Source organism: Carassius auratus, chromosome 19 (genome assembly GCF_003368295.1).
Source record: "Carassius auratus strain Wakin chromosome 19, ASM336829v1, whole genome shotgun sequence".
NCBI lineage: Eukaryota > Metazoa > Chordata > Actinopteri > Cypriniformes > Cyprinidae > Carassius > Carassius auratus.
The window spans coordinates 7,883,363-7,898,168 of record NC_039261.1 but is presented as its reverse complement, the minus strand read 5'-3'; the positions used below and the strand labels follow the sequence as shown (position 1 = coordinate 7,898,168).

At 36.7% G+C, this 14,806-nt stretch overlaps 2 protein-coding genes across 2 annotated transcripts; both read left to right on the top strand.

The window, feature by feature from the left end:
* Positions 1 to 452: 452 nt before the first annotated feature.
* Positions 453 to 7,939, top strand: LOC113120264 (homeobox protein NOBOX-like). The gene is made up of 9 exons (XM_026290182.1): positions 453 to 635; positions 1,471 to 2,394; positions 4,812 to 4,918; positions 5,012 to 5,112; positions 5,223 to 5,320; positions 5,544 to 5,763; positions 6,437 to 6,816; positions 6,896 to 7,209; positions 7,858 to 7,939. Exons 1-8 carry the CDS (start codon positions 602 to 604, stop codon positions 7,198 to 7,200), a joined length of 2,169 nt encoding a protein of 722 aa, XP_026145967.1. The 5' UTR covers positions 453 to 601; the 3' UTR covers positions 7,201 to 7,209; positions 7,858 to 7,939.
* Positions 7,940 to 9,060: 1,121 nt separating this feature from the next.
* Positions 9,061 to 14,534, top strand: laptm5 (lysosomal protein transmembrane 5). The gene is made up of 7 exons (XM_026288651.1): positions 9,061 to 9,237; positions 9,909 to 10,017; positions 11,113 to 11,189; positions 12,554 to 12,682; positions 12,799 to 12,894; positions 14,011 to 14,103; positions 14,297 to 14,534. Exons 1-7 carry the CDS (start codon positions 9,169 to 9,171, stop codon positions 14,369 to 14,371), a joined length of 648 nt encoding a protein of 215 aa, XP_026144436.1. The 5' UTR covers positions 9,061 to 9,168; the 3' UTR covers positions 14,372 to 14,534.
* Positions 14,535 to 14,806: the final 272 nt, after the last annotated feature.

Genomic DNA, 14,806 nt, shown 5'->3' with positions numbered 1-14,806 from the left:
TTTGTGAACTCCAGATTTGTATTCTTTGAACTGAACCCTTGTGATCAAATATAAAGAGTAGGCTATATGAAAGCAGAATATTTGTGCTCCAGAATTAAATTAAGCTTGACCCGTAAAGTAATTTCACAAAGAAATATCATTAGTTAGGTCATGAATAAACAATTAATTTAAAACGAAGACGTTTTTGTTGTTGCAGTCATTCATTTCTAATAATATTTGTATATAAATCTATACAAATCGTAGGCTACACCAATCCTTATGATTATAGGCATAAACATTTTTTTTTCTATTTAATTTAATCTACAATGAAACAAAGAAAATATAACATTTAAGTCTACAAAAATGCTTACGAGTACAGATATTGTTGAATACAACCCTGTTCAAAACAAGCGAAATTAAATGAATATTACTGAAGGTCAAGCGCGCATGATTGCAACAGTGACACTGACGGAAACGCGCCTGGTGTGCATGTCACGTGATGTAACCTGAGCAGCGTCTGCAGGTTATTAATCAATACTCAGGCTAGAGTTTGCGCTTCACTCAAGCTCAATTACTTTAATATTTAGTTTACGGATAGAGGTCTGTGCGTGTGCGCAACACGATGGCGGAAGATGCCTTGTTTGCCAGTGATTACGGTGGGTGTTTTGTTGAATAAATTAGTTGATTGACTCATTGTTTTTGACACCGATAATTGTCTAATTGGTCTAATTTCTACACGGAGAACAGGTCTGCTGGTTTGATACTCAGGGCGGAGGTTCAATTTATTCTCTAATTAGAGGTGAATACACAAGTAAAGAAAGCGTCACGTTTCACACCTTTTAAGTAGCTAATGTTTATAACATTAATTAGATGGTAAATATCTGGCAATAATATTTGTATTGTTCCAAGTGGTTCACGTAAATTGAAAAGCTGTAGAATTCAACACATAAAGGCAAGTTTGCAGTTTTACATTGTAAGAGTTGTGAACTGTAATGACTGAAACAATTTAAGATGAAGTTTATTTTATGAAAGGCAACCCAAGTCTCAAAGTTAAAGGGATAGTTCGCCCAAAAACGATAAGTCTGTCATCATTTACTCACCTCATCTTGTTCCAACCCCATTAAACTTTCCTCTGAGGAACATTAAGGGGGAAAAAAATTCTTCTTCTTTGGCATGTACAGTGGAGGTCGGGGTAAACAAAAGAGTGTGGTTCCCAACATTTGTTAAAGTATTTTTTGTGTTTAACTAAATAAAGTCAAACAGGTTTGAAACAATATGAGGGTGAGTAAAATATAACATTTCAGGTGACCCTGCCCTTTGGAATCAAAGTCTAAGACATCTATGTGCCAGGCAGATAATGTACCTTTTTATGACAGGATGCTGAATCAGTTCTGAACTGAAGTAGATTTAATTAGTGAGTTTACTTGTTATCATTACTAGCGTTCTTTTCTGGGTAGATATAGTTTTTTTCATGCCATGTCTTGTTTACAGATGGTCCATGTCCTCTGTGTGAAGAGGATGAGCAGAGAGAGTATTGTAGGTACAGAAACACTGAGCAAGAGAATGAGAGAGAAAAAAACAATGATGGAGAAGAGGTGGAAGACAAGGAGTCACAGGAATTCAAGAGGGACGCTGAGGTGAAACTAGAGAAAATAACTGAGGAGAATTGGACAGTAGGTCAAGAACCTGAAGATTGGAAAATAGAGACTGACATCGAAGAAAACAAAACTGAAGATGTCTCACAGAAAAATGACAAAGGCACAGAAGATGACGAAGAGACAAACAAGAAATTAAATAATGTAAAAATGGATGAAACGTATAACAAAGATGAGCAGGAAAGTATATTAGGTTTCAGAAATGATGAAACAATGACAGTTGATGATGATGCAGAGGCAAGTGACTTGCTGGTGCCGCCTCTGGAGGATGACTGTATTTTGCAGATGGGCCCAGACTGCACCATAGACCTGGTGATGGTGTGTGATCAGTCAGTGGACAGATGTTTGAATGAAGACCTTTTGTTATGCTCCCCCAAATCTTCAGATCTCCCCCAGCAACCCCTTGTAAAGTCCCCACCCAGACCGTTATCTATCACATTACCCCCTCAGAATCCCACAGTTCTTCCTTTTCAGCCCAAGTCTGTACTTCAGCCTCACCTCCCACCACAGGCCCAGCTGGAAGCCCCGTCCTTGGGCAAACGGCCCTGTGGAAGCAGGTCTGATGTACCCACAGAACATCTGGAGGCCACGCTGCAGGTGTACAGCACTCGTCGCTACACCCGTTTTGCTAGCAGAGTGGCCCCTCTTATTCCTCTGGCCTCTGCTGGTGGAGAAACCAGCAGTCAGGCTTTACCCTCCATCAGCACGGATGCTCCTCTAATGCCTCCAAAGAAGAAAACTCGCACCTTCTACAGCACAGGTGAGAGAACATACATATTAAAGGCATAGTTCACCCAGAAACTAAAATGTTCTTATCAGTTACTCACTTTCATGTCATTTTAAATATGTAAAACTTGCTTTCTTGGGCAGAAACACAAAAGAAGGTATTTTGAAATATCTTGCAATGTAAGTCAATGGCGTCCAGTGTTGTTTTGGACCCCTGCTTACTTTCATTGTATGGACAAAATATCTTATTTTCAGTTCCACAAAAAGAATATATGTGTGTGTGTGTGTATGTGTGTGTGTGTGTGTGTTTAAAATAAAATGTTTATAAAATAAATGTTCATAAAATGTGACTTTGAGATTATTTTTATTTATTGACATTAATTAATTACACACAGACTGATATATTTCAAATGCTTATTTCCTTTTCATTTTGATGATTATAACTGACAACTAAGGAAAATCCCAAATTCAGTATCTCAGAAAATTAGAATATTACATAAGACAAATAGAAAAAGAAGGATTTTAGAAATCTTGGCCAACTGAAAAGTATGAACATGAAAAGTATGAGCATGTACAGCTCTCAATACTTAGTTGGGGCTCCTTTTGCCTGAATTACTGCAGCAATGCGGCGTGGCATGGAGTCGATCAGTCTGTGGCACTGCTCAGGTGTTATGAGAGCCCAGGTTGCTCTGATAGTGGCCTTCAGCTCTTCTGCATTGTTGGGTCTGGCATATCAGACATCTTCCTCTTCACAATACCCAGTAGATTTTCTATGGGATTAAGGTCAGGCGAGTTTGCTGGCCAATTAAGAACAGGGATACCATGGTCCTAAAACCAGGTACTGGTAGCTTTGGCACTGTGTGCAGGTGCCAAGTCCTGTTGGAAAATTAAATCTGCATCTCCATAAAGTTGGTCAGCAGCAAGAAGCATGAAGTGCTCTAAAACTTCCTGTTATACAGCTGTGTTGACCTTGGACCTCAGAAAACGCAGTGGACAAACACCAGCAGATGACATGGCACCCCAAACCATCACTGACTGTGGAAACTTTACACTGGACCTCAAGCAACATGGATTGTGTGCCTCTCCTCTCTTCCTCCAGACTCTGGGAAACTGATTTCCAAAGGAAATGCAAAATTTGCTTCCATCAGAGAACATAACTTTGGACCACTCAGCAGCAGTCCAGTCCTTTTTGTCTTTAGACGCTTCTGAAGCTGTCTGTTGTTCAAGAGTGGCTTGACACAAGGAGTGCGACAGCTGAAACCCATGTCTTGCATACGTCTGTGTGTAGTGGTTCTTGAAGCACTGACTCCAGCTGCAGTCCACTCTTTGTGAATCTCTCCCACATTTTTTAAAATTGGTTTTGTTTCACAATCCTCTCCAGGGTGCAGTTATCCCTATTGCTTGTACACTTTTTTTTTTTTCTGCAACATCTTTTCCTTATCTTCGACTCTCTATTAATGTGCTTGGACACAGAGCTCTGTGAACAGGCTCTTTTGCAATGACCTTTTGTGTCTTGCCCTCCTTGTGCAATGTGTCAATGGTCGTCTTTTGGACAACTGTCAAGTTAGCAGTCTTCCCCGTGATTGTGTAGCCTACAGAAATAGAATGAGAGAAAATTTAAAGGCCTTTGCAGGTGTTTTGAGTTAATTAGCTGATTAGAGTGTGGCACCAGGTGTCTTCAATATTGAACCTTTTCACAATATTCTAATTTTCTGAGATACTGAATTTGGGATTTTCGTTAGTTGTCGAGTTGTTTCGAGTTAGTTGTTAGTTGTAGAGTTTCGTTATAATCATCAAAATTAAAAAGTGTGTAATGAATGAATATAATATACAAGTTTCACTTTTTGAATGGAATTAGTGAAATCAACTTTTTGATGATATTCTAATTATATGACAAGCACCTGTATATTTAAATATAAAGTTTGAAAGTTTTTTTTGTATGTTTTTAAAATAAGTCTTTTATTCTAACCAAAGCTGCATTTATTTAATAAAAATACAGTGATAATATTGAGAAGTATTATTACAATTCAAAACAACTGTTTTCTGTTTTAATAGATTTTAAAATAAAATTTATTTCTGTGAAGGCATAGCTCCAGTCTTCAGTCACATTCTTCAGAAATCATTCTAATATGCTAATTTGGTGATAAAGAAACATTTTTTATTATTTTTTAACAGTGATGAAAACAGTTTTGCTGCTTCATATTTTTTCGATAAAAAAAATGTGATTTATTCATTATTCTCATGATTCTTTGATAAATAGAAAGTAAAAAAAAAGTTTATTTGAAAAAGAAATCTTGTATCTTTAAATATGACTTTATTGTTACTTTTGATCAATTTAATGCAGTCTTGTTGATTAGAAGTATAATTATTATTATATTTAAATGGTACTGTATGAGTTTCCGCAAAAAAATATGAAGTAGCAAAAACAGTTTTTAACATTGATGCATGTAGATCAGTTGGAGGAGCTGGAGCGTGTGTTTCAGGACGATCACTACCCTGACGGAGACAAGAGAAAGGAGATCGCTGCCTCCATCGGTGTAACGCCCCAGAGGATCATGGTCACTGTTCACATGCATCTATTCTTTAGGATCACATTAAAAGAATCGAGATGCATGCAAGTATCATTAATTGTACTCTGATCCTCACATCAGGTGTGGTTTCAGAACCGTCGAGCAAAGTGGAGAAAAGCATCAAAAGCCACAGCAAAAAAGCCTCCTGCTAGTCGAGGTCAACCTTGTGTCCAGGTCAACAGGTAAGTGACCCCACTGATGCAATGCAGCTAACATACTATATGATGCAATGCATATAATCACTTACACAGTTCGTGTGTGTGTGTGTGTGTGTGTGTGTGTGTGTGTGTAGGCCACCAGTTTTCACAGCCATTACATCTCGGCATGCCAAGCCTGGAAACACACTTCCTCCCTACAGTAGCATTCGGACCAGCTGCACCAGTCCTCCAGGTCACATTTTCAGACATACACCTAAACAGTTTAATTAAACGATATTTTAGGGCTTAAGCTATTTAATTCAATTATACATTAGGGATTAAACCCTTTAGTTAACCTAAGGACTATAGGATTTAAGCCGTTTAATTAAACCATTTAATTTGAACTGAAAATGCAGACACATTCAAAACATAGACACCTGTTTTTTTTTTAAACAAATGCAATTTTCTGTGCTCAGGTCCAGTTTGTGTTGATGTGGCATCTTGTGTGTCTCAAGGATTTTTGGAGTACATGCCCCCTCCTATGCACAGTCCTCCTCCGATACGGCGTGCTTCCTTGCCTCTTATCACAGCTTACAACCCCCCTACTCAAACCGTGTCCCTGCTGCTGGACACACCTGAACACAGTGAGGCCAGCTCCGCAGACACAACACCGCTGAGTTTGCAGACTGACATGGGGTTAGTATGAAACTAGGTTACTCATCTCCTGCAGTTCCAGTGTTAACCACTAGACGTCAGCACACAGCTTATATAGTGCTCTTCAGAGCTTTGAAATTATTTGAAAGTTATTTTAAATTGTAATAATGTTTCATTTTTCCCTTTTCATATTTTACATTTTTTAAGTAAATGCAGCGAGCATAAGAAAATCTAAGTAGTATACTGCTGTTAAAACAACAACAACAAAAAAAATGAAATTATATATGTTTATAAACTATATCATAAAATGAACAAGGTTATTATTGCATTAATCAAACATATTCAGACTGCCAACAATTTCTGATACACTGATTATAATTCCTATCATTATATATAAATGTATATAATGTTTGTGATATATGTCATGAATTGACATATATTAATTTAAATAAATATGATTTATTATTGCTGTTGTTATATTATCATTGTTACTAAAATTATTTTTATTATACTTAATGCACTTCACTGCTTGTTTGCACAAAGTTATTTTATTTCAAAATCACTGGACACACTCAGCTGTCACTGAAAATGAATTTGTTTTTAGTTCTTTGTCACTGTAAACTGCTGTCACAGTGAAGGCCCAACAGTAAAGATGTTTGCAAATATCACCTAAATTGTTTCATGTCACATGATACAGTTCCTCAAATGTTCACAGGTTTGACTATGACAGCTTGGGCACCTCTGTGAAGCTGGACTACATGACTTCTGCTCCACAGAACAGCGCTCTAAATTTCCAGCTCAACACATTTCCTCAACAGACAAATAATCTCCCTCAGCAAACAAACACTCTGTTACCCCAAAAGTCCAGTTGCCTTATGCCCCAACAGTCCAGCGCAATATTGCCCCAGTACTCGCACCTGTCGTACCTCACGCCCTCTCCTTACCTCACACCCAACCCCACAGAGAGCAGCAGCGCTCTTTATCTGCCCCTCACCACAGGAACCAGCAGCACTCTGCCTGCGTACACCAGCAGCGGACATGCGTATCTCCAGTCTCAAACCGGCAGCCAAATGCTGCTACAGTCAGGAGTTCACTGTAAGTCAACCACATTACACCTTTGGAAACAAATATCTTAAAGTAGTTGTAAAGTAGTAACTTATATGTTTTTATGAAGCATTTCAGGCCTACCCGTGGACAACTGACATGTATAGTCAGTCTGGTCAGTATGCACAGGCAGTATATCGGCCTCAGTTATCATCACAGTGTCACGAGAGCCAATACTCCCAGCTCCTGCCTCAGCAGCACTACATTCAGCTCGAAGGAGCGCCGTCACAGCAGCCCAGCCTCCCCGAGTCCACCCCTGACCCCCTGCTGCCCAATGTCAAAGTAGAGTCTGAAGACATGGGCCATGGCCAGCCAATCACAGTCAGTGAGGCAGGGCCTAATTTTCATTGTGATTTCTCACCGATCAACTTTTAACAACAGCAGGTGATGCATTTTTGTACTGTGTGTATGGATACTTAAATATGTACATATTTAGTGTTGTATTATTGCTTGAAGAACAGTACGAGTAATTATCATTTTTGAGAACTACATCAGGGGTTTTCAAACAGCTCTTGGGGAGTCTGTTTATGTAGAACATTTTAGTAGAAAGTAACTGTAAAGACTTGGAAAAATTAATAAAATAGTTCATAATATTGAATAAAAATTCTATCTCTCCTTGCAAGGTGCAGGACATATTTATATTGCATTTGTGATGAAATGGGATTATTATGGTTAACTAAATATTTTTTTTGTGAACTGAAATTAAATCAAATAAAAAAAATAATAAAAAACCTTAATTAAAAGACTTAGGCTTACTGCCAAAGCAGTATTAGTTAACTAAAATAACTCAAACTAAAAGTGAAATAATTATAAATACTTTAAAAGAAATGTAAATGGGGGGGGGGGGACTACTTTTATAATATTAATAACTAAGACTTATAATAGTATCTTAGTAATATTAAAACAACACATTGTTTAAAAAAAAATACTGTTTACATTTTTAAATCAAATTGTAAGACAATTGAATGTACTTAATATTGCCTTTTGTGTTGTTGTCTGATATTACTGATAAATGTCTGTGTTGTATTTCAGGCTACTGACTGTGAAGATCTGCGAGCAATATTTTCTTTTCTTTGCATGTTTGTCTTCTGTTTTTTGCTGTTTTGTGCAGGAGCTATTAAAATGCTCTTTCATTGATGATTTTGTGTGTTTGTTGTTATGTAACTTCACAAGATTTAGTGGACTAGTAAACTAGACTGATTTACATACTTACACAGTCAATGACACAAACAGCAATCGGAGGGCCCAGGACAAACCTACATTTTCAGTTTATGTTCTTTTGGATTAGTCACATTTCAAAGAAAAGTATGTAAGAAAGTAAATGAGAGCGCCTGTAAAATAGACTAGCATTTGTCACAAGGGGGCGCTGTTTTACAAGAGCGCTGAACTCTTTTGAAGAGATTGAACAATAATCTTCTGTGGCCTTTTTGAAAGTTTATTTGAAGCATTCAGTCCTCCTCTGTCACAACTCACCTCCTCGTTGCTCTCATCACTATGTACTTTTATTCTCTTTCTCTTACTCTGCTACTCTCAAGTAGAATCAATTAAGGGCAGGACAGAACTTTGTATTTATTATTATAATTATTTTTCAAAAGATAATTTTTGCAAAGATAATTTGAAAAGATGCCAGAAACATGATCATTAGCCAACACCACAAACACATATGCAAGGCATGCTCTAGTTCTCTTCCACTTCCTCTCTTTGCTTGGTTACAGAAATGGTGAGAAATGTTGCGAGATAAAAGTAATTGTCTGTGACATGTTTGCTTGTTAGTTTGACCTCTTAATGCTTAATGCTCTAAATGCAAACTTAGGTCATGTAAGGTGAGGAATTCATGAGGAACTATTTATTCAGTGGTCACCAAAAAGGAAGTTTAAAAAATAGTTTGTGCAAAAAGTACAACTATATACTATGATTAATAAATTAAATGCTATGAAATATTTATGTTTCTTTGAACAAACACTTAGTTTTCAAAGAAAACTTTTGTTTCAGTGCCTGATGTTGTGTGTGTGGCCATAAATATGCATGTTGGTTAATTTCCTCTCGGCAGTATTTCATCTATATGTAGTCTTGTGTTCATGATGCATCAGAATGTGATCTATCATTTTGAAAATAATTTAACATAAAGACTGAAATACCCTCTGAATTTGAGAAATCATTCAAATCAGCCTAAGATAATAACAAAAACATCATCAAGTTCTCGGAGAGTATACAGGAAGCCCTGACCACCACACAGGAACTCACATGTGCATGTGTGTGTTCATCAGTAACAGGGTGGATTTATGTGTCAGTTTCTGAGTGTTTCAGCTCGATTGTGTCAGTGTGAAAGAGACCAAGAGAAAGATGTCTGGAACACGCATCCTCTGCTGCCATGTCACCACTGCGACCATCTCATTTGCCGTCTTATATCTGGTAACAACTTCATGCAAACACATACAACCACATACCGGCACTGTATACAATGTGTTTATATAGTTACAATTAGAGTCTTTACTGCCTTCCTGTTCCAATCCACTCTTGGTAATCGTTTGTTAGCATAACATATCAGACTTTCATACTTTCTAGAGTAAATATTTTAAGGTTTTGTACTCAAGACAGCACACCCATTTTGTTACTGTTTCTTGTGCATCCACTTAATGGAGAAGTTTGTGCATTTACAGGAAGCAGGCGCCATTTAGAAGTCAGTCAGCGAGGCACAGATTGAGATTCAATATTGACTGTTCTTTCTGACACAATGTTAGACAGCTCACTTAAACCCCACTGTGAGCATCATCAGTTTAGGAATAAATAAGTTTACAGGAAACACTCTGTCAACCGGACTGTATTTAAGCTTCCATAGAATATCTTGGTGAGGTTATGTTATGTCATTTACAGGTTTTTCTGAATGAACTGCTGTTCTTGTGTAACTTGTTCTGTTGGTGTTGGCTCTGAGAAGAGAGACCAAACACACTAGCTGCCAGAATATGCACACACTGAGACACACATTTACCTTTATGAATTCACTCCGTCACATTCATTTAATCTGTACCCTCTGTGTGTGTGTGTGTGTGTGTGTGTGTGTGTGTGTGTGCACGTCTCTCTAGATTGCTAATGTGCTGAAATTGGTGAACATCATTCTAATGGTTTCATTGGACAAAGAGGCATTTTCTGTCCCCTATCATGACTCAAAGATCACCAGGGGCCAGCGTGTCTGTGAGTTCACTTCATTCAGATATTAAAAAGATAAGTTTAAAAGATACATTTTTCTTATGAATTTCATAGTAGGTTTTGTCCCATGTTGAGTTCACATGATCAGTATCAAAAATGCATTTCAGAAATCTAAGTGGTTTAATATATTTAAAGATTTAAATGACATTTTGAATTGCAGATTGTCATTGACCTCAGACTTTAGGTCCCCACTGGATATTATATATTTTGTAGGACAGAAAAATCTTAAATGATTTTATTTGACACATTATGTAGTTGTGTAGGGATGCCGATCATGGTTGCAAAATAAGTGACTGGGATAATCAGAACTTCGATGGGTGTCACCTATACTCTGTTAAATGCATAGATGCATCTTTAGAAATGGAGAGTAAAAAAAACACTTTTCTTATCTCATCACAAATTAGACGGTTCACTTTTGACATGTATAATTGGCTGTAGTGTGTTTGTTTAAAAATGTGATGGATAGCTTGTATCATGATGACAGCTTTGTTGTGAACCGTTCTGCCCAGCCGAGGCTTTTCCCCAGTTCTTAGTCTACAGACAGATCCCGCTTTGTGCTTTAATGGTCAGCTGCTAAAGAATGGCTGACAACCCAGTCAAAACCTCAGACACAAATTTCCCTTCAGTCACCCATTCTCTGTTTCGGGGGCATTTTTGTTTAATTGAAAAACCAGCTGATGCAAGCAAAGCTTTAAAGCAAAGCAAACTACAATAGTTGCCAGACTGTTTAGCTTCTTCATTTCATATCTAGTTGCAGCCTAGTCACATCTAACCAATCACAACACATTTAGTATTTCGAGAGGCGGGCCTTCATCAAACCTGGAACTAATTGAGCCGTTTGTGCCAGGCTTGGGGGAAAGGTATTTTAATAATGTAAATTATGTGAAAAATAGGGCATTTTTCGAACCGCCAAGCATGAGAGCATGTTCTCATACACCCCAAAACAAGGAGCATAATAGGACCTCTTTAAATATGTATAAAAGTCATTTAGCACAAGATAAAAAAACATCAAAATAACAGTATTTGATAAAGAAATAATTGAAAGCCATTTAAATTCTCTCTCTCTTTGTTTGTTTCCAGTTGACTTCAGCACTAACATTCTGACGCTGGTTCTGATGTCGGTCTCTGCTGTGCTGGTCCTGTTCTCTAAACGCAAGGTACTCTGTACACTGCCACTCGCAGAAAAATATCTATACTCAGACATAAATAAATGGACATGTGGGCGGAAAACACATTAGTCTAAAAAAACATCAGTACAGAAATACATTAATTAAATGTGGTTTATGAGAAAAAGCAGTGATATATCAAAGAATACATACAGCCAAGTACAGTGACCCCTACTCAGAATACATGCTCTGCATTTAACCCATCCAAAGTGCACACACACAGCATTGAACACACACACACAGAGCAGTGGGCAGCCATTTATACTGCAGTGCCCAGGGAGGAGTTGGGGGTTCGGTGCCTTGCTCAAGGGCACCTCAGTCGTGGTATTGCCGGCCCAAGACTCGAACCCACAACCCTAGGGTTAAGAGTTAAACTCTCTTACCACCAAGCCAAGACTTCCCCATAACTGCATTATGCACGGAATTAAAATATCTATATATAGTTAATGTTTCAATTATTTTTATTAACTCTCAATTTTTTTTTTATATTAAATTAGGTGAATTGCAATTGATAGTTACATACTTAAGCATGATGCAATGATTATAAACCATTTTAGGCTATAGTAAAAAATAAGTATATCTTTTTTTGATTGTTTTGTCAGATGCTTTTTTAAAACCGCAGATTACAAGAACATACTGTGTTAGTTTCATTTTTCCGACCAAACTAGTAAAATACAATGCTAAACCAAATTTAGACAGAAATCAAATTTATATACAACATTCATCGTTTTGTTTTATTTATTTTATAGGTTTTTATGGTGATTGTTTCATGCATGACACTAAAGATTATTATATCACACTAAATATTAGTTTATAGAATTTACTTACAAAAATATTTCATTTAACTTGGAATAATTATGCCATTATTATACTATGACTCCTGTGCTGTTTGAATGCACACCATATTCAGCACAGAAAACAACTTACTCTAATAAATACTCATTGGGGAGTTTACAAGAACAATGATAAATCTGTGCTACTGAAGATAAATATACATACTTAATTTGTAATGTAACGATCTGTGTGGTGAAACCCTTTAAATAATTCTGGTCTGTTATTTGGTTTATTGGATGTTTATGCATGTTAGCAAGGGTTTAGTGTGCGAGTGTGCACCTTAGATTTTCAACTCTGCAGCCGACACCAATATTTACCCAGCTTCCAGAAAGAGAGCTTGTCTCAATATTTATGAAGGTGGTGAAACACGGAATCCTAGCCTTCTCTCCAAACTACACATTTCAAAACTGATCAGTCTATAACATGGAAAACAAACATACTCCAAATTTCTTCCTTTTTTCCATATGGAGTGTGAAAGATTGATTGAAATATAATTCAGCACTTGTGTCTCTCTGTATAAGGGCCCGATGTTTGTGCTGCCTTTTGTGCTGATGATGTTTGTGGAGCTGAGTCTGAGTTTTCTGTACCTGTTTGACGGAGCCTGGGGTCTGCCAGGGACCCCCAACTACAAAGATATGCTACATGTTGTAGTAAGATACATAACGTACAAAACTAAATGTTGACTTCATGACAACCGCATGGATGTTCAGCTTTCAATTTCAACATAATTCTACCCAATTAATATGTACATGTATGCCTCTAACAGAAGAGTCTGAAGAGAGTCGATCGGTTGAATGAGGAGGAACTTGGCCACTTCACAATGTCATACTCAGTTCTCTATATGCTGTTCGTTCTGCTGAAGGTATAAATACGTGTGTGTATTTCTGTATAATTGCCTTCAAAAGTCTCAAACTACATTGAAAAACTGGGATTCAAAATTATATTTAAACCAGAAAATACGTTTTAGATATATGAAATATATTTGTTTAATATTTAAAAACTTTTATATATTGAAATTTATATATTTACTACTTTTATCAATAAACCAATTTTCACTTAATCTTTCAAAAAGAAAAATTCATTAGATCAAATAAGGCAGCATTTATTTGATAGAATTACAGTTAAAAATATATTATTATGAAATTGTTTTGTTCCCTGTTTGTATATTATTGTATTATTTGTGTTATTTGCCAATATTATTATTGTTATTTGCCAGTATTGAGCCACAAGCTCAAGTGGTAGAGCATTGCGTTAGCAGCGCAAGGTTGTGGGTTCGATTCCCAGGCAACACGTTAGATAAAAAATGTTAGCCTGAATGCAATGTAAGTTACTTTGGATAAAAACGTCTGCTAAATGCATTAATTTAATTTAATGATTGTGGCTACCATGATACATTTTTCTTTTAGAACATTATATATTTTTCAGGGGTGTTTTTCAAAAACGAGATTTAAATAAGGAGGAGAAAACAATGGAGTTTGAGACTAACTGTATGTCATGTCCGTGTGCTGAACTCTTTTTATTTAACTATGCCAAGATAAATTCAATTTCATATTCGAGGGCACCTTTAAGTTGTCACTTTTTTGCTAAATGTAATGAATCTTTTGTAATTAAAAGCATACATTTCTAAAATATTACTGATCCAATACTTTTGGTAGATATATGAAATCATACATGTAATTGTTCTATAGAGATGAACTCCTGCAAACATGCATGCACCTATATTCACCCACAGCGTTGTTTTGGCCGCTGGTTTGATTTGTACAGTGTAAAGCTGAATGTAAGGGGGATTTTAGGAATGAATGTGATGTATGGAGCCAGTCATAAAGTGTGTTCTGTCCTTGAGAAGGATTTTGGAAAAGGTAGAGGGAAATTAAACTCCCCTCTGGATGGTTTTTGCATATGAGTGTGTGTTCATTTATATGTTTTGAATAATTTGGTGCATTTGGGCTTCATTAGTATCCCTGTGTTTTCTGTGTAGGTGTATGTCCTTCATATGTCAATGAGGTGTTTCTATGCCCTGAAAGCAGAAAGGATGGCTGCCGTCAGTGTTGACACTGGAAATACTGTGACAGTGAGTGCATTTATAATGGAGTTTGTTTTAATGCTGTTGTATTTTACATATAAACCTCCAACTCCATGTCACTGCCCGGTTTTTTGAGTGACTGTTTAAGACAAATAGATCAACTATATGTAGTTATTTAATAATAATAATTTGTCTACTGTTTATAAAACATTTGGATATTTGTTGTGATTTTGACTAACAGGTGAAGCTGCCTTCTTATGATGAGGCTCTCAAGATGAGAACAGAAGACACCCCCCCTTCCTATCAGGAGGCTTAAACTGAATGCATGCTTCAGGCATGAATTTATGATGCAAAATGCAAAAAAAAAAAAAAAAACCGTTGGATTTAAACCAACACGCATATTAACATGCATGCAACATAAAAAGACATGGCTATGCTTACATCTATGCTTTTGCAAAATAAAGGTAATTTTTAATTTATGTGTTTCTGACTATTGTGTCCTTACTGGCAGGCATTCGGTTTAAACAGTAACGTTTCTCTCATGCATCACTGTCATGCTTATCATTTGATCATAAGCCAGAAGCTAGCGCTGGTTATACGATTATGAGATAACTTGAGGTAAATTTGAAGCTGATTGTGTAGGCAAAGACAGGAAATTTAATCCCTGTAATAACCAGTTGATTTGCTTGATATAACTGCATAAAATTCAAACACATAAATCTTCAGTGATACATGACAAAATACATGTAAA

Excerpts from the sequence above, each read along its gene's own strand:
- LOC113120264 (XM_026290182.1), top strand. The coding sequence starts at position 602 with ATGGCGGAAGATGCCTTGTTTGCCAGTGATTACG. Across the intron at positions 5,764-6,436 it reads AGTTTGCAGACTGACATGGG|GTTTGACTATGACAGCTTGG; the intron begins GTTAGTATGAAA and ends AAATGTTCACAG. Across the intron at positions 6,817-6,895 it reads GCTACAGTCAGGAGTTCACT|CATTTCAGGCCTACCCGTGG; the intron begins GTAAGTCAACCA and ends GTTTTTATGAAG.
- laptm5 (XM_026288651.1), top strand. The coding sequence starts at position 9,169 with ATGTCTGGAACACGCATCCTCTGCTGCCATGTCACCACTGCGACCATC. Across the intron at positions 9,238-9,908 it reads CATTTGCCGTCTTATATCTG|ATTGCTAATGTGCTGAAATT; the intron begins GTAACAACTTCA and ends ACGTCTCTCTAG. Across the intron at positions 11,190-12,553 it reads TCCTGTTCTCTAAACGCAAG|GGCCCGATGTTTGTGCTGCC; the intron begins GTACTCTGTACA and ends TCTCTGTATAAG.